Genomic DNA, 23,705 nt, shown 5'->3' on the forward strand with positions numbered 1-23,705 from the left:
AATTTTGTCACATTTTCTAACGACACAAACGCAAACTTTAATTGGTATTAATGGGATTTTATGCAACTGATAAAATCCCATTGAGAAGCAAACGTTATGTTGCATATAAAAAAATGTAAAAACTGTGACGGAAGCGTCTGTTGACAGCAGAAGTATCAGCGATGAAATTCATGAATCTGGATTTCATGGAGGCAGCAGGGTTAGCAAAAAGTCTCGTTTGAAGATTAGCACAAGCCAAGTAGGCAACATAGCAACAATCTAGTCAGCTGTGACCGAACTTGCAACTCTCATTACAACTCGTGGTGGTGGCAGCATCATGTTCTGGGAATCATTTTCTTCAAAGTTGGAGGTAAATCCTTGAGGAAAACCTGCTACTAGCTGTAAAAGACAAGAAAATAACCCTAAATAGACAGCCAGAGGTAAATTGGAATTGTATATTAAGACATACCCATGTTTTAGAATGACCAAGTCAAAGCCCCGAAATTGAATCGAAATGAGAATCTGTGGTGAGACTTAAAAATTGTTGTTCATAGACCAGCTCCACCCAACCTATTGAGTTTTTCAAAGAAAAATGAGGAACATATTCTGACTCTTAGTATGCTACACTTCCATAGAAATACCCATAAAGACATACAGTGTTGATAGCAGCAGACGTTGGTATTATATTGATAGTCATTTAAACTTGTTTGATACCTGATAATATGTGGAAAATCATAAGGAATATAAATGACAAAGAAAAGCAAAGTGCAGCTGTAAGCTATGTTATCAGTTGCTGCATCTGTTGTGATGTACTAGGTAAGTACCTTAGCTGTGTTGAGAATTTCCAGAAACAAAAACAAAGTGCAACTAACAATGTAAAGTCAGAGCAAACAGAAAGATTGGAAAGACGTTATTTTTCTCTCACGCTGACTTGTTCAATTACGACTAATACGGTCAACAGAGGTTGTTGCGCCACACGACGAATGATTTGCCAGAATCTGTGCTAATTTCTGCTTCGGGAATGAGGGGTACTGACGTAAAAGCTTCCCTTTGCACCCCGCTCCATGGCACCGAAGAAAAAGAGGAAACGTAGTTCTGGTTTAAATCTGGGCCCCTTTCACTTGCTCATGCTTCTAAGAATGATTCAGACAACAAAAGGAGCCTCTTAAATTTGGGTCATTTGAAGCTGGACTCGGAATCAGAAGAGAAGATAACGCATCGAAGGGCAGCTGCTTTTCCACAGGCTACAAACTCCAGGTAAAGTGAGAAAATGAAAATCTTCTGTTGAAATCTAAAAGCACGGGTTTTGCAGGATTGAAGAAAACTTTGAAACTCAACATTATGCTTTTTCATTTAAACAACAGTATTAGTTGTAGCTTCTATGAGCTTTTTGTGCAAAATACATTGCATTTCTGCTATTCGTAGAGTAACAAGTATCACAAGCTGACGTCAATTTGTTACTAAGTGTGGCTCATTGCTCTGGTGGTGACTTTACAGCTGTTGTCTAACGATGTTGTTGTGATGGACCCAACAGCCTACAGGATGCAGGCAGATAAACAATGGGATCAAATTTAAATAGCAGCCTGACAGCCAGCCTGCATTTTGCCAGCTAAAATTTGACAATGCATCACCATTTTTTATGAAAGGTGGCACTCTTTCAGCTTCCATACGTATTTGTCATCATCGGAAATACTTCCAAATTGTCCAGGGCGTTTTGTCGGCAAAGCAACAGAAATAATGATAAGTTGGAAAATTAGTTCAGCAGTTATGAAACTGCAACTTTTGAAAACGCCTTGGCATATCTTGACAACCAACCCCATGCCCATCCCATGCAATTTTTGCTTGCAGCTCCAAAGTGCCTCAGAAAACACATGGCAAACATTAAAATAATTTTTGAAAGGAAACCATCACTCTTTTTGCTAGCATAACCACAAATAGAGATTAAATACAAAATCTACAAAATATGCATAAATAAACTGAGAAAATGTGTGTATTCTTAGTTAATGTCAATTCCATTTCAACTTGTGTTGAACAACTTAAGAGTCGATTAGCATATCTATTGTTTTTATGTAATCTTATTGAAGAGTGAATCTTTAAGTATCTTCATTGTTTACATCCGTAGAAGATCTATGCTCATAAAAGTCTAAATAAATTATAATAATTATAAAGTACGTGTGACAGATTTTTTATTTTTTATTTGTTTTGCACATAAAATGTGATGCAACTGCCTTTCTCAAACATGCTGCACATCTCAGGGCTTCCTGGGTGTCCTCATTTAACTTTTTGATTGTGCCTCATGTTTGTCTGAGTGCAGCTTGATCAGAATGACACAGCAGGAAAACTTCCCTCATGAGGGAACTTCCTTATTTCTTTAGTCATCTGATTTTTATTTACAATATATTAAGAAAATTTTTTTTACTTCTCTAAAATTGCATCACGGGGATGGGTTTTTTTTCCCTTATAATTTTGGAGCAGTGCGTGTGCAGAATCTGAGCAACGCCAGGGGAAAACCGTGTGGACAACTGATCGGGCAGTCAATGGAGGACACAAGAGGACTCATGAGACAATGACTCATAACAGAATTTTGATCACCAATCAAATGTTAATCAATCCTTGGAAGCACAAATATGCCCTAAACAATATTCTTGTAGTCCGTCGCTAAACGTTTTGTATAAAGTATGCATTTTTTTGCAACCGGCAACTTCCTTTGAAATGTGAGGACTTCTCTTTGTTGTCGTGTGGTGCGCAGCTTCAGAGAGGTGTGCAGCACGGTGTGGGCGCTCTGCGTGGGGCGCAAAGTTCTGCAAAGCTAAGGCGGATTGCAAAACCCAGTACTGCTTTGACATTAAGGGTAGTGCACTGGACACTCAGAGAGTTGTGCAATTTTCAGACACCCCTTCTGTGAATCATCACTTGTATTTCACTTTGGATAGTATGTCCAAAATGTCTCAAAACTATTTTTTTTTTCTATTCATAGTTTGTGTGGGCATCTGTTTCATGAGGAAGATGGAGATGTGATTTTTTTTTTAAATCTCCCCTCCCTTCTTCCTATATGTTGAAGGAGTGTATAGCACCCTCTTGTGGATGGACTGTGGCATTTCGATTCACATTTGGCCCACACATGTTAGGGTTTTTCTAAGAATTTAGATGTCCCAAAATGGAAGTAAGTATTGTGTTGGAGAAAGAATGAGCATGTATTGCAGTTTATAAAGAAAATCTCTACGGTACACATTTTCTTCTTCTAAAAAAAAGGTATTTTGTAATGTTAAATACTGTTAAGATTTATCAAACCCAGGATTTCCACATTAAGGACTATGGCCTCTGTATATATCGCACTGAACAGTTAAGACTGGTCAGGGTTGGGGTCAGGGTCTAATCTGCAAGACGTGATGAACTTAACTGTTCATTCATAAGTTGGGGGGGAAAAAAACAAAACAAGAAGTACTGCAGATCAAAGGTTTTTGCAATAAAAAATGATGATGCTGTTGAGCAAATCAAATAACGTATGTAACGACTACGATAGAAAAAGATGAAGTGATAATTCAAAACTTACTGTTTTTAACAAAATCCCCCATTTTACAATTATTACTACCAGTTTTTTTAATTCAGTTCAACAATACTTTATTGATTCCAAGCGGGAATTAATTTAAATATATATATATATATTTTAATAACTTTTATAACTTTTTCTAAGTTGTAAACATCTTTACAACCCCTATGGCATATGACATAAATCATCCACAGATAGAGTCTTCTATCTCCTCCTCTCTTCAGTTCAAAATTAAAGCTTAAATACAGAAAACGGGTATTGAGAGAGCAACTAAGCTACACAAGTTCAAAACTTCTGCTCTTTAGACGACCTAAACTGTGTGATTAGCGATCGAGACAGAAATCGGCAGCATGTCTGAGCCCCTCATCATTATCTCGGCCCAGTGACTCAAGTCTTGAGCACCGAGAACAAAACTCTCGCGGGAGGCTCCGGTTCCTGACGCGGCAGGTCGCCGGGAGGAACAATAAGAGCGCATTAGAGGTTTTAAAAAGGCAAATAAATACATGACAGACCAGCGACAAAAGAGCACTGCCAGATGAGAGAGAGAGAGAGAGAGACAGAATGAGAGCGACGGCGGAGAGCAGCCTTGATGAAAATAAAACAGCGGAGCGCAAAGGGGAGGCAGGGGCCGAGCGGATTGGAGGTGATGATGAGTGAAGGGCTGTTACAAAGTGGAACATCTTTAGGAAAGGTTTTAATGAGACAAGCATCAGCATATGTGTGTGTGTGTCTAGAAATTCTCTGCAAAAACACTCTGAACTTTCTGCTTTCACATGCACGAGTGAGGATTTGCAAAAAAAAAAAAAAAAAAGTGTGAAGAGGCAGAGAGACGAGATGATGCAAGTGTTAATCAGAAGATGATTACTCATAAATACAATACAAGGTGGTGTGTCATATTCCAAATAATGGCGGAGGCTTCTTAAACCGGGTCACTGTGTTTTGCCACTTAACTTTTTGAACAGTTTTTCAAATGACAGCCTTGAATTTAATTTTGTTGTATTAGGATCTAATGTGACAAACACAAGAGATTTTTCGTTTTTAAAACAGTTTTTTTTACAAATGACAAAGCTATGGTTTGTGTTCGTTCATTTACACCAACACCTGATTGTGTTTCTTAATCTCTGCAGCTTTAGCTTTGGTCTTTGACATTCCCATTGTTGTTAGATTATTAGGCAGTGAAATGCATCGTCTTAGATTTATTTACCTCACGTACAAAACATAAAATAAAAAATACACTATTCCATACACATTTCTACAAACTATTCACGTTATTTACCCCATTTATCAATATGTTTAATTACTGCTTACACACCACCGGTTAGAAGTGCAAGGCAATCACGTTGTTGCCTTGCACTTGCAACCTTCCAGTTGCAATGGCTGGAAGGTTGAATCAAATTGAATCTAAGCGAGTCGGATCTAATCTAATTGTACATTACGTGAATTAAAGTAATGTTCTTGTTTTCATTGTGAAACTGAACGATCGCAGTATTTAGATTGAGACTTTTTACACCTCCGCAACAGTTTTACCAAGAGCGCCAAAAACTGTGTCGGCAGCTGATTTTTAAAATACATAAATTAAAATGATGACATATAAAACCAACAATTCACCTGCCGGGGGTCTGCAGCCGAATGTAAAAGACAAGACAGCGCAACGCTGTTGTTTGTATGTCTCCCCCCGACCCCCGAAGGCTTTGTGTATTTTGTAGGCTGCATCTACACAGCAGCAGGGAGCCTTTAACCTTTTTTGTTGACTCCCAGCTGGAAACAAAGCAAGTGAGGCAGACTCAAGCAGGGCTAACTCTGTCGAACAACCATGAGATCATACTGTTAGAGGTCTCATGAGAAAGACATCACAGTACAGCTATTTACAGCATTAAATGGCCATTTAACGTGAGATCAATAATGAGCTAATTAAGACTGAAAAGGCAGCGTTTTCTGGAAGGTTTAATGAAGTCGAGAACAATAGTTATATCTTTTATTTATTTTATTTTATTTTTTTAAAAAAGGAGCTTAACTTTTCCAGTGATCAGGTTTTCGAACTAAAGTCATCAATGTGAGTTTGAGCGCAACCCTTGACTGCATTAAAACCACAAACTTTAACATATTTTTGGGAGGTTTTGGAGCCAAGTTGTCTTCTAAATCAGTATTTGCAAACCAGCCAACCACCATCACCACCAAATTGACAGTCGAGTCGCGCAAAGTGTTAATCAAGAACAGCCAAGAGGTCCATTGTAACTCCGCTTCATTTGGCTAGGAAACAATAAAACACACACGCATACAAAAAAAAAAAATTGTGCAATAATGAGCGATTTTTCTGGCAGTCATCAATTTAATCTTAATCGACACTTGTTGGGCAGCCGAGGGGGGAGGGGCATCACAGAAAGAAACCTTATGGGCCAACAGAGAAGCCCCCAAATCTCAGACAATGACTCACGCTCAGTCCGCACAGACGAGCGACTTGTTCAGAGATGACAATTTCTGCCGGAATGCAGCTAGGTGGACAAAACCCTTTCTCTGCACAAACTGACAAGAGCCGGCTTTCACGTAACGTTCGCCACCTACGCAGTTTTACACAGTGCACAGAACCGCCGGACAGATTCCGCGTTCGAGGTATTTTGCCAGCTTGGCGAAAGAATAAAGGCAATTAAGCCCCGTTCGCACCATGCTTGGACAGCCGTATGTCATGCCAATTAACCTCCCACGTCAAGAAGAAGAGGGGGAAAGTAGGTAGACACACTGAGATTATAACCACATGCAGTCTTCTACTTTCTCACCCTACAACCTTTTTTCTCTACTGCCGTTCCCTCAACTCAAACGCTTGGGTCTATTTTGATGAATTCTAATCCAGTGGCAGTGACAGCTACTTTGTTCTCAGATGACGTATTTCATTTCATATATATACTGCTCAAAAAAAAATAAAGGGAACACTTAAACAACACAATATAACTCCCAAGTAAATCAAACTTCTGTGAAATCAAACTGTCCACTTAGGAAGCAACACTGATTGACCTGACGAGGGTCCCCGTTGTCAATCAGTGTTGCTTCCTAAGTGGACAGTTTGATTTCACAGAAGTTTGATTTACTTGGAGTTATATTGTCTTGTTTAAGTGTTCCCTTTATTTTTTTGAGCAGTGTGTGTGTGTATATATATATATATATATATATATATATATATATATATATATATAGAGAGAGAGAGAGAGAGAGAGAGAGAGAGAGATGTAAAAATATACATTTTCTGTTCTGTTTCCCTTGTGACCATCAGCCTCAGATGGCTTCTCAGTTTCTAATGTCTTCTTGGGAACTCCAGCTTTGATTTCCAGTTAACCTAGCGTTAACTGGATTTCCAGTTAACATATATGTGTGTGTGTGTGGGTGTGATTGGGTGAATATGTCTCCAGTATAAAGTGCTTTGAATGGTTAATGTCACTTGAAAAGTGATTCATCATTTACAGTACATTTACAACTGTAGTAGCAATTCTGATGAACAGAAATATGCAGCGATAAAAATAAAAAAAAACCTACTCCCCTCATGTTCCTGTCTCCTAAACTAGTTATTCACCAAGTTCCAGCCCATAACCCACTTCAGACTATGATTTAATAAGCATAATACAACTATTTCATTACATAATTAGTTAATTCACTGACTAATTGTTATTTCCCCTTTCTGTTTAGACCCAGTTTTCCATTGGCAGAAATGTTTCAGTCTTGCTCCGGCCCCGACAGCCAGTGGGCGATGAGTGAGAGAGATGGCGGTCAGGCTTTGCACGCCTTCGCGCCACATCCGCACAGCTGGCCTCAGATCTATCAAAGCGACGCCATCCATCGTTCTGACTTCCAGTATTCCTACAGCGGAGTCCACACCGGGCCACAAGCTCCCAACGGGTGGCAGTACAGCAACGCATGGAAGGTAGGCGGTGACCACAGAAAACAGTACGAGAAGAACACTTTACAGCAACACTGGAACCACATCAGGTCAAACACTAACATTGACATGAAGGAACTGACAAAGTAAAAGATTTTATTCTGGAAAAAAAAGAAGGAAAAAAAGAGTAAACTTGCAGCAATATACAATCAAGAACAATTGCAGTCATCCAAAAGAAATGCTGAAATGTTATCTCAACGTTTCGTGGCATTTGTTGCTATGGTGATAGAGGTTATGACTGGTATTTAAAAGTGCATCATAGTCTTCCTGGGTGAAAACTGATCACTGCATACAGTCAGAACCTCTGAAAATAAATATTTTTTTCAGCACTCCCCAATCTCCAAAGTGTTTTCAGATACATCTGTTCAGTAGCTGGTCGACACAAATAATGACTCAAAATGGCAACAATGTGCTGCATGTAGGAATCCAAACTTGATTCCAGCAGAGCTTCAAAATGGAGAAGATGCTCCGAATGAACCATTATTTCGATGTAAAGTCAGTGGCCTGAAAAGACATTCTCAAAGCGGAAAAAATTACTCCAACTTACAATTATAAAGGTATACATGAATTAATTAAAAGAAAAAAAAGCACGAAAAGCAATCTTTAAAAACATAGTTATCTGTTTTGTCATTTTAAAAGACAATTTCAATACATCTTGCAATCAGTGAGCATCTAATTTCCAAACTATATTTGTGTCTTTTAGTCATAAATTTGTGGTTGAACTGAATTTTATTTAGATGTATCACAATAGAGGAGTCTGGGAAAAAAATGCATCAGATTTCTATTTGCACCATTTCCATTCTAAATTCTCTTTTATGTATTATTTCTTAGTCAGCAATCCGTCTCGTCAAACTCTAAAACTTAATGCGCAACGTTATTTATTTCTACATGGCTATTTTGAAACGTTATCCTTCCTGTGGTTCCATCAGTCCCTTTACATTAGAGGTGACATAACAGTATAAACAAGGGCGGCCTCTGTTAAATGCACACAGCCCTTATTATGCAAGTTATCACCACAGGTGTATAATTACTGAATTGTAAGGTTTAAAAAAGAGGTTTCACAAGAGTAATTAAGGAGCTTTAGCATACGGAACAAGTATAAAACCCAAGCAGGTCATAAACACAGAGGGACACCTCTAGCGAACCTCCTCCTGCCTGATGCATATCAATAAAAGCATCACAATGTTGACTATTTATCACAACCTCTTCTGGATCTTAAAAACAAAAAAGGAGGGCGGGGGGACTGTGGCAGCTAAAAAGCATTACTTTTTTTTTTTGCCAAATTATAATTATAGCTGGCTTGCATACGTTATGTGTGTATTTTTTATGTATGTTTGTATTGCACAGAGATTACAGGCTTTATGCAGGATAAAAAAAAAGACAAAGAAATACCATAACATGTTTTCTGGTGCGCTTTGATGCAAAAGTAAGACTGATTTTCTGATGTTTGCGATACAATGGGATTGCCAAATAGCTCCCAGGCTGGCATTAGCCGTCTCTTGGCTGCGGGGTGGAAATTTCCAGGAGGGGCATATGAATCAGACTTTTAGAAGAGGAGAAACAGAAAACATCCCTACATTAGATGGATAACTGGTGGACTTCAAAGCATTGTTGCACTATGTTTTCCACTTCAGTAGGAGGCCTTTCATGTGTCAGCGTTGCTTCGGTGTCTGTTTGTGGGCATACACAAACTTTTGTGGGTGTTTTTGTGATTTGACATCAGTCTGGAGGAGCAAGCTAGCCCCCCCCACCCCTTCCTTATAGGAAGAGGAGTTGAATTGATTTCATGGTTCTTGGGTTCATTAGACTGCAAGGCCTATGTTGGTTTAATTTCATCACCTGGACAATTTCGTAAAGGTGTCCAACTTCCATGATTGACGGCGTAAAGAAAAGAGATAAAGATTTTGGAGTTATCAATGCCTGCACCAGTTGACTGAAAGATTAAGATTGTTGAACAACTTAACGTGGTGCTGATCGCTTCAGTCTTTAAGGTTGGACCATTAGTCCAGTTGGGTCTAATTCATCATTTGCAATTTGAAAATCAATGATTTGAACTTATTTTTACTGCATGGAAAGTTGGCTATGTAACTCCAGTAAGTAAGAGGTCTCCCAGACTTAGTTTGATTTTTCAAGCATCATAGCATCTTGTGCTTCATAAGGTCCAACTAGCTAACATTGTGATTCCACGGATCGCAATCGCAGTCATACCCTTTTTACTGAGGGTTAGACTTAGGGAGAGAATACTACATAGTCAGATTTAACCTATAAGTGCTCATTTTATATGTATGGCCAAACACACCGTTTAAAGTTGACATGCCATCGTCAGAAACTCTTTGTTCATTAGCAGCTACTGTTGAAACAAAATGTAAAAGTCAGACTATGGCAATGCCAAAAATAATGTAAGTTCGGAATAAAACTGTGGAAAAACAAACCGTCTAGAGTTACCACTTGAAGTTCTGAAAAAGGAAAAGGAATAGAAGAATACACAAGAAAGGCCAATTTTGACAACAGAAGGGTATTAGGGCAATGTGGACACTGGCTGGCCACACTAGACATGGTTGACGTGGACCACCCATTAGGCTTGGCTGAGTGCCTGGGCTGGCTTCTATTAACCTGCTAAACACAGTGCCTACATCAAGGCATAAACAGACAAAAATCCTGTGTGACAATACCGGTGCATGACCATAATATTCTAAGCGTATTACAACAACAAAGCAAAACATTTTAGATTGTAGGTTTTTCTTTTTAGGCTTTCCCCACACCTTTAATGGCTTATTTAGTGTTTTGTGAATGCTAAAGCTCAGCAAAGTTCCACAGAACAAAATCCACTCCAAAAAGTTCTCCTTTGATCATGACCCGTCTGAAACCCTTTAGATCAGCTGCACAACAAACCCGAGCAGAAAAGATTGTTTCAGGGAGCAGACAGACAGGCAGGAGGTAAAACAAAGTAGGCAGAAAAATTACAAGGCATGATGCAACAATGTACAATGCGAGACAATCTGATTAAGCCTTTTCTGGTAAACTCTAAAATAAACGTTCACTCTGCTCTTTCATAAAGGTTTAGGTCATGGCATGTTGGCTTTGTTGCGATTCTAATCTCAACAAAGACTATAAGATCTTTCAAACGACAGAAAAAAAACCCCTACAAGCATCAGATGTGCTTTGTAGAGTTGACAAACCATAAATTTAAGATGAAAAGAATTGCAGTTTTTGAGATATATGTGGAAAAACCTGCAATAGTTCTCAATCTTCAGCAAAATGCTCCATTAAATCCATCAAATTCCACAGTGTTTGTTTTAAAAACCAGAAGAATATCTGGAATTAGCTCCCACATGGTTTCCTCTGGAATGTGAGTTTGCACTGCAGAGTAACGCAGAGGTGTAAAATGACACATCCATCACATAACGATACAAGAAGACACTGGACTCACAAATTCCTAAAGAAATTCTGCACAACCTAACGGAAAAGAGGTTTCAAAGATCAAACTTATGTTTGAAAGACTCTAAAATCATTGTAAAATGTTTAGGTCCAGGTTGATACGTGTAGATTTAATTCTAGCTAGTAGAGAACGTTAGCGTTAGGCCATTTTGTGCAAGTTCATTGGCTAAAATAGGGCTGAAGGCCTCAGCAGGCGCACACCGACATGTAGCAGAGGATGAAGCTGGAATCAAAAAACTGAAAAAAAATTTCAGTTACAAGACTCGTCTTCATCTGAGTGACCGAGAGTTGACCCACAAAAGGTCACTGCCAACTAAGTTAGCTCTTCACAGACTGTTGCATTCAGGTATAATCATCATTAGGATTGGGAAGGAAGGTTCCCTGGGAATTGGTTAGAGATAGGCCTGTCAAAATAAACAATAAATAAATTAATTGTATGATAAATTATAGCGATCTTGACAATTTCTATTTGTATAATTTATCGTTTTTCCCTTTCTACCAAAAACCGGATGACAAAATTCTTCAGTCTGGTGTTTTGGTCTTTTTTTGAAGGACAATTTTGTTTACAGAGACTTCATAATTCATTTTTTTTGCGTGTTTTTTCTGCTGTTTTTGTTTGTTTATTTTGGACATTTAAAATGTCTTCCAGTTTCAGTGTTTAAGGAGTTTTATGAAATTTGTGCCAACGTATGATATTAAACGTGTCTTTTTACCAATTGCCGTATTGGTCATGGACTACAACTTGACATCAAGTATAGCTGAGGCAGAAGTCACTTAAATCCAAAGTTCTTGGTCAATTTTGGGGAAAAATAAAATGAAGTAAAAATCAGAAAGAAATGTGGGAATCTAGATTTTTTTTGTAAATTTTATATGAACTTTGAGTTTTTCAGATTTGTTGATAAAGTGGAGGGTCTTACTCATGTAAGTTGGAGTCTAGAGAGTCACATAAAATGCCACGGTGGGCCACATTCGGCCCATGGGCCTTGGGTTTGACACCCATTTGTAAACCAACGATCCTATGTGAACAAGGACCTCTCATTCGCCATCACAAAGTGCATCAAATACCGTTTAAAAAAAATGTGATTTTTTTTTAAAATGATGAATTTCCTAATCACATCTGTGTTAAGAAAAAGAGAAACGGCAGCTGTATTTGACCCCCTCTGACCTCTTTTTGTAGCTTTGCTAGCATTAGGTAATCAAATTAGCTAATCAAATGAGGCATCACTTTTATAATTCTGTTTTCTACATGACCTGTGACAATCCTCATATAAACAACAAGTGCCTTGCTTCACTGTTAGTGTTTTGTCACCCCAATGTAACAACTACACTCAGGTAATGTACTTTAACTTGCTGGCATGCAGCAGTCATTAACGCAGCAAAAGGAAACTTTGTTTTCTTCTATTTTTTTGTAGCATTTTAAACTCACTAATGAACTAAATTAAATCTCATACTAGACAACAGAGACCTCAGATATTTGTGTGACATTTTTGTGCTATAAATTGGAAATCAGGTAATAAAAAGGTTTGATCAAATCAAGAAAACTAAAAAAAAAAAAAACACTGTTATTGACTTCAAATTTTATAATAAAATGTAATATTTGTATGGAAAACAAAATGAAGGTGCTCACTTTGTTTATTTACCCTCAAAGTTCTTACACCAACACAATCTGATAATCTCATGTTATCTAAGTCACTAATAGGATTAGACACAATAAACCCCCTAAATACCTCACATTCAAGTTTTAAGTGTTAGATATTTCTCCTGGCTAACTACACACTCATCCACACGCACGCACACACACATGCACACACACGCACACACCCCAATGCACACGCACGCACACACACGCACACCCTCCCCCTTCCCCCCCCCACACACACGCACCACCTGTCCAGCATACCCCTGTCCTCTACCTAAACCAATTGTTCCTGCTGCAGCTCAGATCAAGAGATCAGGGCCAGAACTTTGACTATTTCTGGTTAAAACATATCATAATCCTTCGAGGTGGTACAAATTGTGGTGGGGTGGGGGTTGTTGGGGTTCAGGGGAATTCAAGCCCACCAAGAAAGCTATTCACAGATTTCAGAGACATGAAGAGACCTCCGGGTAAGACATTACAAAGTGCTGGTATGGGAAAGGGTGGGACACCTCTGGGAAGAATGGTGATTAGACAAGAAACACCATCAACTATAACTCTAGTACTTCATTACTTGGGGGAGCAGATTTTAAACTATTGAATAATGTGTTTCTGATGCCAAAGTTAATTATAAATATGCTTGGGCTGGTATGAGATTCTCATTGAATTTTTCCATTCTTTATAGAATAATCCAAGTATAACAAGCTAACAGAAGATGGTTGATTAGTCAGGCTGTCTGCTAAGGTAGCGAGCCAATGGCTGGTTGCTTAGCAGACATGCTACTCATCTCTGACTAGCTGTTGTCAGAGTTTGTAGTTGTGAAGGACCCAAACTCAGACAGGAAGTAGACATGCCTGAATTTTAACATGAGATCAAAAGAATGAAGATAAAAGAAGAGCAACAGAAGCATAAAACAGGAACATTAGACAAAGATACATAGAAGAATCAAATAGAATAGAATAGTCTAATATAATATAATAGAAATACCCATTGATATCGAATATATCAATTGACATATCAGGGTTGTTCTTTATTTGCCTCTTTAATATTTTATTAATGTTGATGTTACTGCCACCCGGTGCTTGAAATAGGAATATTAGCTTTTATTGTTGAAAATTTTGCTGATTGAGTGTATGTTTTTTTTTTTAAAGAATGAAATAAATAATATCTGAAGTAGTTTTTGTTGAGGCCTTGAAAGGAGATTTGTAAAATGCGTTTCATAGAGCAGATTTTCAGAACTTGAAATTCGGTGAATCCATGTAAACCTGAAAACAGGTTTACATGTGACGTATTTTGAAACGTCACAAATATGTTGTGAAAGGTGCAAAGACTTTTCCATGATGCTGCACAGTGTCAAGAAAGTTACCCTACTGTCAATTTTGGAAAAATATAGTCATTTTCTTTTTCTTTGAATTTTGTGTTGTTTTTGGCGAGACAAGCAGTCATTTTATACATTTCATATCTCACATTAATAATGCAGTACGACGCAAATAAGTTATAGCCTCTGTTTTGTAGATGTGCATAGAATATAAAGATAATGTTTAAAAATGATTTCATAATTGATTTTAGCTTCATAAAGGGCTATGCTGTGTGCATGCAGGTGACAGATGCAAAAATGTTTTATTTAGTAAGAAGTCTGTGCTAAAGTGGACAAGGTCTTGACTGAAGCAAATTCACTTAAAACAGCCCTTCATCCAGTCAACTTTGGGCCCGCACATACTCTGTAACCTTTATAAGATTAATGCAATGGATTGAGCCGATGTCTGCCAAAATTCCATTCCTATTTAAACCTGCAGGCCCATACCCAAAGCCTAATCCTATTAGACCCAATTGAGTGAAGTCGACAGTCTTTTTCAGTTAAACCAAGTTCATGCACTAATAGGATTCAAAAGGGGGCACAAGAGGTACTATGTGTGGAGAGTAGTAGAATTACTACAGGCAGTGTACATCAGGGAGCTAGTAAAGAGGGCCTGGGCTAAATGTTTGTACCGTCACAAGTGTCCTGCTGTGTTCGGGACGCATGTTTAAGAAAAATGGAGAGGATCTGCTGCAGGACTCAGGGAAGGTGAACTTAAGACTTAACCACAATCGCAAACATTTTCAAAAACAGTATTTCTGGAGTATTTTTGTGCTTTTTCCATGTTCCATGCATTACCTATTTTTTAAGATGAAATGTGAAAAGAATCCTAAAGGGATGGAAAAAGCCTTGGTAAATTGCAACAGGAAACAAAAAATCTATACGTGGTTCAAAATCTGAAACAGAAACTGACCTTAATTTATCCGCATTTTGTCAACATCAGCACATGCAGTCAATTCAGCAAAGGAACATATTACATTGAGTCTTAATTTCAATAAATTTCAATTTATTTACTGAATAATTTACTCTTTTTTTTTGAGTGAAAAGTCATTATTTTTAAAGATTAGATCCAGATTTATTTATTTTTAGTTCTAGGGTTATTTAAAGACCGGAAACGAAGAAACATCCAAAACAATATTATGCAACTTAGTTAAAAGAAACTACCTCTTACTTATTATGGGACAAACGAGAACACTAGACTGACACTTTCAGTTTCATCTCTGCTATACAGACTTTAAATCAAGCAAAAACATCCCGCAAAGATATGATTAAGCCTGAAAAGTCCCCATGCCAAGTCGCTCCTTAGGATTTATAAAGCTTATCAGTTCATTCAATTTCTTTGACTTGTTTGTGTCGGCTTTGTTAGTGCCCCCTCTTCCCAATTCCTCCCTTCTCCCCACTGTCCCTGTTAAAAGCCAAGATGAGGAACCGTGATAGGCGAAACTTCACACGCAACAAATTAAGGAGGTCAGAACAGGACACCTTGTTTAGGCAGTGGTGTCTGCAACAGAGAAATGGCCCGAGGATCTTTCTTTTCAGGGCTGACCGTAGCCAGAGGTGCTGCGTGGGATTCCCCCTTTGAAGAAAGCACATCCAAAGAGACTGGAGAGACAAAGCTGGCGCAGGCTTTCAGTTTGTCTTGCATGTCTGCATTTCTTGAAGAACAAAAGCAGGCGATAAAGAATCACGAGGACCTAGGACTTGGCAATTAAAAAGGATGCCGTATTTTGACTACTAGCACCTTGTTAAAATGAATCATTTTTATGCAAGACAGCACTAATGTCTTTCTGAATTTAGGGCTTCATGTTTAGCTTTAACATTAGACAAAATAAAGTGATTTCACCCTTCAAATGACAATTTTGAAACTTAAAAATACAATTTTTATTATTGCACGTGTTAACCAGGTTATCCTACTACACTGTGAACAACTCATTACACATATAATTACTGTGTATTCAGACTTTGTCAAAATGAAACATTTTGCTTGTGAATACAATAATTCATATCTAGTTCCAAACATGCTTTGTATTTGAATTCCAAAAGGAAACAAAACATATGAACTCAAAGTTCATCTGAATCAGAAGCTAAATACTGGTGTTTTATTTATTTCTAAACTACTTGTATTCTTTTGCCTCTTCTGATTTTTCTTTTATTTATTTTTTTGGAACATATTTCGCCTTTAAAGGAAGAATTATGCCATAAGACTCCTGGTGAAATTACTCTGCTCCCATGCAGAATTTGTAAAATCAAGAAAGATCAGATCAAGCTCCCTTAACTCAATCACGGAAACTTTATCTGCACACAACACACGTGATTTTTGTTAGAAAGAAAATCACCACTTGTTGCAATCCCTTTGGTTCGTCTTCATCAGGGCTAATTTTCACTACTACTCTTATCAGTGGACCTATGAAAAGGCCTGAGTGAATCATATCAACCAATTGATATCCAGGGAGAAGAAGAAAGCCTGCTTTTGTGAAAGGGACGAGTTGATTTTTTGGGAAAAATCAGCAAGTTCCCTACCTCTGCCAAATCCTAAATACGACAAGTTAATTTCCCTCAAGTTAAACTTGAGAAGTAAAATGGCTGAAAACAAAACGTGAAAGAACAACCAATGATAATCTAATAAACGGTTGGAGATCAACCTGACAAGACCTCGACTCGCCACCTGAAAAGCTAAAGCACGCAAATACAACAACGCGTTTGTGAGTGTGCGCCAGAAACTGAGCTGTACACTGAGCTGAACTGACGGGAAGGAGGGGGGGGGGAAAGAAGAATGCAATCATATAACAGAGAGAAGGAGGAGGGTAAGAGAAAAAAAAATCAAAGAATTGGAATAATTGGCATAATTCAAGGTGGCTGGGCACAGTCGGGGGGAGTGTCAGCGTTTGGGCGAATCTTTTGCCATCCTCAAAGAGAGACGCTCTGCACAATTATCCACACGAACTCTGACCCTGCTCAGAATAATTAATGAATAACAGAGGGGATAAAGACAAAAGGCGCAGAGCAGTCTGCCTGAGTGGTGAGCGAGGGTAATACATCAAAGAATGCTGTTAATTGGCCCTGTGGCTTTCATTCCTTGCCCTATTTCTTTCAATTCATTGACTCAAAATAATGGGTTCAGGTTCATTATCAACAGGTCGTAAGCCCCCGGGAGTGCCAAAATTCAACAGGAGAGTCAGAGGTGTGTGTGAGCAAAGGGTGCCAGCCCATGTGTACAAAATGTGTGTGAAATAGCGTATCTTTTGCCGGCTCGGCCGCCCCCCCCCACACACCCAAGATCCAAAAGCCCTGACAGCAGTGATTCCACCCGGGGAAAACTAACAGTTGTGTAACTGCGCTGTGAGGAGAGCACCGGGCCGTGATTTTGTTTTTCCTTCTTTCCTAAATTATTTGTCTGCCGCACGAGAGCCGAGAAGTGCGTGGTGGCGCCTTTTTCCCGCGAGTTCGCCGGTCGCGCGAGAGCTGCGGCGGCCGCCACCACGATGCTGGAGTATACCTGGTACGGACAGGTGAGTGGAAGCGGCGAAACACCTTTACCTGCGACTGTAAAAGCGGAGGGAAAAGCAGTCGGTCTCCTGATCTGTCTTGTCTCTGAATTTACTGCTGAGCAATCAGACGGTCAAATGGTGACGCGGCGGCGGCGTACCGCGACAGATTGGTGCATCCGTGGCGATCATCAAACCAGGATCGGCGTGTTAAAATCATGAGCCGTGCAAAATAAAAACCGAATCGATATCATGGATTATCGCTCGACATTTCTGCCGCTTCTTAATCAAATTTGCAAACAATTGTCTTGCTTGTATTGCTGTGACCGTTTGGTTGTTTATAGCATAAGGGCGACCTTGTATCACATAATTCTGAAGGAAGCTTAATAACTTGATTATATGCTGCTGCTGCTGCTGCTGCTGCAAAAAAAGAAGAAGATATTAGTGGCTGAAAAATGTGAATCTGATTCACTTTAATCCTTTACTTTAATACTTTATTCATGAACTTTACAAATGCAAGAATCAAAAATGAAACAAATCACATTACTTTTTTTTCGAGATTTGGAAAAACCTGTGGGAAGCGATACATTTAGTGGTTTACTGAGCGTTATTCATTGTTCATTAAGTCCATGTCACAAGCGTAATTCAAAAATAAAAATAAAATTGTCTTGATCTGTTTGAGAACCTGAGCAGAACTACGCCCACTCGCACAATGAGATAAAACATGAAAGAGTGCAGAGAGAGCGGAGAGAGCTAACTCAATCACTGTAACTCTGTCTGCCCGCAACACGTGATTCTGGCAGAACAGACATTTCATCTTATTACACGCCGAAGCACTTCAGCCACATCCTCTTTGCTGACTCCACCGCAGTCTTCTCTCTATTATTAATCCTCTAATTCTCTCATTTCTGCACAAAACATTTCCCATACCTGTGAGAACCACTTCAGCTGAAACACTTTTTTTTGTGTTTCTGCTGAAATGGAACATTTTTGACCTCAGGATTGCAAGGGTGTCGTCTGTCATTAGTGTTAGCTTTTTTTAACAAGTGGCTAAGAAACTGAACATTTCCATAAGAGGGACGCCGAACAGGAAGAGAGGGAATGAGTTGGAAGGAAGTGAGATGGAGGGAGAAGTAAATGAACCAGAAAAACTGAATATCTGCTGTAGTAGTTGTGCGAGTCCTGCTTCTAAGTTCAGTAAAGGTCTTTGTGCTGATCTCAAGTTAGTTTCTTAGGCAAACAGAGTGCCATCAGAAAAAAAGCTTAGAGCCTGCTCTATACAGTTGCATCCAAAAATAGGTTCTCATGACTATTTCGATTTCCGAGCCTTGCTACAGAGTTTTGTGTCTGGACCAAGGGAAACTTTTCACGTTTTGTCAACGACAAATGTTAATGTCTTTTGTTGGGCTCTTGTGTGATAAACAAATGCAGACGTGTGCATACCTTTTGAAGTGAAAGGATAATTACCTGTATGATTTTTAAAGTTTTTCCACCTGTTTTCTTATTATTATGCTCAGGTTGAAGTAGTACAATTTTTACTATAACTTTTGTATGTTTGGAACCAGATGTGGCCTGTTGTGCCATTAATTTTCTACAGTATTACTTATTTCTCCCCTATTGTAGAGAAAGCATGCTGCTGCTGCCAGTAGATCTACCCATCATACTGTTTGTCAAAGAAATCAGGACAGGAGTGTTAAAAAAAAGGGACTTTATAGGAGTTGCAGAAATTCATGGCTTAGGTGGAAAATCTGTCAGTTTCTTTTAAAGAGACCAAACCTGAACATGCGAACAATTTACAGTCTGACAGAGGAACATGGTGGTGGCAGCAACAAGCTGTAGGCATATTTTTCTTCAGCATGGATGGAAAAGATGTTGAAGAAAACCTGCTGAAGGTTGCAAAACACTGCGGACTGCAGCGTGACGACAACCCTGAACACACAGCCAGGGCTGCATGGAGTGGTTCGTTTCTATATAAAGTGAAGATCTGAATCTGTAAGAGTTTTTGGCAGGAGCTTAAAACCTTGCCGAGTTTGAGATATGTTAGGGAAAAAAATAATAAGGGCAAAAATCCTAATTTCTATATGTGTAAAGCAGATGAAGACGTATCTCTAAAAGGCTTTATTTAAAAGATGGGTGAATAAAAATGCAAAATCTTATTTGATGTAAAATGAATTCAAATACCACGTACACATTTTACTTTAACTTCACAATTGCATGGTGCTTTGTGTTGGTCCATCAATCACACAAAATCCCAATAACTGTAGAAGTTCATGGCGGTGAACTGAAAAGTTAAAAGGGTGTGAAAACGTCTGCAGGTTACTGTGCATCTGCATGGAACATGTTTTACCAAATAAAGTTTCATCAGGACTGTAAACATTCTGAACTTATCTGACGCCCATAGAAAGTAACTTTCCATGGGAGCATTATGTGCCGCCTGCCTGTGGGTACAGTGACATAAAAGTGATCGGGAGTTCATAAATGATTTATTAACCATATTTCATGGTCACTTTCCGTTTTTCAGCGAGATCTGTCATTGTGGAAACTTCACAGAAAGGTGTTTAAGCTTATAGATCAGTAAGTTATGCAAAACAGACTTCAAAAGGGGGCAACAGCGAGAGCAAAATCATGTACGGAGATGATTATTCTGTAGAGAGCATGATGCGAATACACAAGGATTTAGTGTTTTTTTTATTTTTTATTTAACCGCTTTAGACTTACTTTCTTTGCAAAGTTGCAGCTCCGACTACAGGCGTGGCATAGTTCCTACCACGTTTTTGCATGCTTTAGCTGCTTTCATGTGAAATTAGAGATTTCTAGAAACAAAGTGGAAAAAACCATCCACAAACAATTCAAAAGATGTTTTCAAGGGGAGAGTGCATTCAAGCTATTGTCTATGGTAGTGTTTCTCAACCTTTTTTGGGCCAGCGCCCCCCTAGCCTTTTTATTCCAGGTCCCTCACCGCCCCCCACCAAAGAATTTGCAGGCTACTTTCCACTGACCATTATTTTATCATTAATATTACTATCACTATTGTAGATTTTTTGATTTTTATGCTTGTTTCTGTATTTATCATCAAAAATAATTTCCCAGAGAATAAAAAAGTCATGGGAATAGAAATTATTTTCACAGGCATCTACAAAAAATGCAATGAACATTCAAGTTAAAATTGGTAGGCCTAACAGCAGCCAATCAGAGTGGAAAAATAAATTCTTATTCTTTGCCATTTTCTAGTTGTTAAATATTCCACAAAATGACCAGAAGAAAGATGTTCAACATGCCAGTTTAAACTTTGAACTATTTGCAAAACGACTGAGCTCTGCAACATTAAAACATGGATAGAACTATAACTACATTAATCATAACTCTTCTTCTCTTCAGTGTTTGAGTTTCTGGTGGTGCAGCTCTGTGCTGCCTTCAGGAGAATGGGACATCAGAGTATCATCCATAAAACTTCACCCACATGGCATTTATTGTGCAAACCAGAGCTTTCAGTGGGAAAACAAAAGTTCCACATCCTTTTAATGCCATACAAATATGAGACAGAAACATTGATTATATCTTTATATAGAGCTGTCTATTGGTTTATAGATTAATAGTTTTACTGGACAGAAATTACAAAGAACAAATCTGGTTCTTAATCAAATCCTAATGAGTCAAATTGAAAGTGTCATGGAGTCATCAGCCTCATGACATTAACACTGACATGAAAAATAATATTGAAGAAATAAATGTATCAAATCTAATTAAAAACATAAATAAGTGATCAGTTCTTTACTGTTATGGTCTGTAAGATATATTTATTATCAGTACTAGATATGGTCTTAAACCCATAGCACTTCAACAATATTATTTTACCTTTTATCTGGAAATAGTGTGTTTATTCTTACCATAAAGTCCTCTGTATTAATTATTGCTCGAAAGGTCTTGCCATACCAGTTTATTCCTCTGTATTTACATTAGTTTATTCTTGCATTTCGTTCTTCATTCATTTCCATTTAGTTTCATTTGATTAGTTTTATCCTCTCTCGGTTTATTGCTATGTCCACTTTAGTTTCTTTCCTGTTGATAGATTTATTTTATCATTTATTGACCACCAGTAATCTCCACTCATCACCTGCTGCTTCGTCTAATCGTCATGTGTTTCACATCATGTGTTGATTTTTCACTGTTCAGCGTCGGATTCTCTGTTTTTATGCCATAATTCCCATCTAGTTCGTCGCTCCGTTTTATATCCTGCTTCTCCTGTTTCAGAGTTTTGCGCAATGTGCGCGTCTTTTTTTTTTTTTTTAAGCCCCTAAGATGCAGGGCGGTCGGGAAGCGTATCGATGGGGAAAAGGCAGACTGACATAAACCTTCTAAAACAACGGAAACAATTTCTGCATTCTGATTATTGAAATTTAAAAATGCTGTGTTGTTCTATCACCTCCGTTTCATACCGGACCACATACAGCACCGGTGTTAACGCTTTAAAATGAACGCTGTCTATCGTGGTATCACCCATGGAGGGATTTCTTTATTTAAATGGGTTCATTTTTCAGAGGGATACACAGTGAGGGTATCGTGATTTTAGCTACCAGTAGCAGGAGAACGGAGCTGCACCAAGAAGCTAACAGAAGCTACAAACACCGAATAGAAGAAGAGCTGCCATCGATACAGTTGCAGCCAACTGCATCGATGGCTCAATCGATTGCTCAAAGTCTAAACTGGCATTGCTGTGCATTTAAGGTGTAAAGTTTACCTTCGACTAAACGCCCCCCAAAGGCATCCTAGCGCCCCCTGCCGTCCTCTGAACGCCCCCTGGGGGGCGGTACCGCCCATGTTGAGAACCGCTAGTCTATGGGAACATTTTGTTGTTTCAATATCCTTATACTTTCTGACATATAGCAACTAGTGGCTAATGTATCAATGAGGTTATGTTGTCATCTTGGTTACTATATTTAAAATCTTTGCAGAAGGGAATTAAAATGATTTTATATATATATATATATATATATATATATATATATATATATATATATATATTAGAAGCCATTCAGATGGATTAACGAGAGATTTTTTTTCTTAAGTATACTTTCTTGCAAACGATGGAGTTTTGGTTTATGATTGAAATATTTTGTAGACGTGTGTTTCCTTTGGTCGTCGGTAGAGTTTGCAGCATTCATGGAGTTAAACGCTTCAGTGTGTGTTTTCTCGCACATTGCACAGACAGGACCTCTGAATGATCGCTGTTAATTTTATGCCTCCTTTGTTAAGTAATCCTATTGAAATGTTTGAGAAGAATTTCACACTGGCGAGCATGTCAGGGGAATCTGATGCGCGATTGTGTCTGGAGTGGACAATTAATATAGTTCAGGTCACAGAATGTATCTGTGATTTTACAGAAATGTCACTTGACTAGCTGATGTTTTGTTGCTCATCTGACTACGTGACCGAGGCTGTGCTCTTATATGCATATGCAGCAAATAAATGAGATGCTTGTGATTAGAGCACAATGTAACGCCATGCATGAACTCAAGCACAGCTTATATGTGCGAATAAATTCTCAAAGCCCCAGATATTTTTTTTGTTCATTTCAAGTGTAACAATAAACTCTGCACAATGAGTTAGCAATGCTAAACTATATCAAGAAATGCTCTTAATTCTGCCGCAGGTATTTTGGTTAGTTGGATACTATACTGTTTTTAAAGGAAAGTTGCTAAGTGATGCTGGGCACACATGTCAGGGGTTTGGAGGAAGAGTCCAAAAGCTTCACACACAAAAAAAATGGACATACGCACACTTTGGACCAGAATATTTGTCACAACTGGATCCAAATGAGCCTGATTGAGTCTGGAAAAGGTGTTTTGTTGGGTTATCTGGTTGGACTCAGGTCTCTCTGACAGCATGTGCTTTTTGGGCATGAGTCATCAGGAGGGGCTTATTAACCAATCCAAAGCAGATTGGGGTAACACCAGAGAGATATTAATAAGAGAATAAAACACTTTTACACATTAGAAAGAACCGTTTACAATATTTTGAACTAGACATAACAGTTTCACATAACAGTTTTGCATTCTAGGTTTATCTTTCTAAACATTTCTAAGGTTTAAGTACAATCATGGACTATTTCAAAACTTGCTTAATTTCTAAATTAGCAAAATAAGATCATTACATCACAGAAAATGTGACGAGACTAAACATTTTTTGCTTGTGAAAGAAAAAAAAAATTTAAAAAATAATATTTTGGAGATTTTAGGATGGGATCTGTGAGAATAGCAACCTCCTTTGACTTCCTCCAGGACATTTTGGAGTGACCTGAAGAGAAGCAGCTCAAGTACACGGCAGGTCAAATGATG

At 38.4% G+C, this 23,705-nt stretch overlaps 1 protein-coding gene across 5 annotated transcripts in view; it reads left to right on the top strand.

Moving 5' to 3' along the window:
- Positions 1-569: 569 nt before the first annotated feature.
- Positions 570-23,705, top strand: part of tfec (transcription factor EC) — a 46,323-nt gene continuing 23,187 nt past the window's right edge. The window contains exons 1-2 of one of the 5 annotated variants that reach the window (XM_008401027.3): positions 570-1,236; positions 7,205-7,439. In XM_008401027.3, coding sequence (XP_008399249.2) covers positions 7,227-7,439 — 213 coding nt within the window. In that variant the 5' untranslated portion in view covers positions 570-1,236; positions 7,205-7,226. Of the gene's footprint in view, positions 1,237-7,204; positions 7,440-16,693; positions 17,395-23,705 lie in introns of those variants that run through there. The other 4 variants (XM_008401025.3, XM_081603982.1, XM_008401026.3 and 1 more) reach the window with 4 other exon arrangements.

The sequence above is a fragment of the Poecilia reticulata genome, chromosome 23 (assembly GCF_904066995.2).
Source record: "Poecilia reticulata chromosome 23, P_reticulata-male-v2, whole genome shotgun sequence".
NCBI lineage: Eukaryota > Metazoa > Chordata > Actinopteri > Cyprinodontiformes > Poeciliidae > Poecilia > Poecilia reticulata.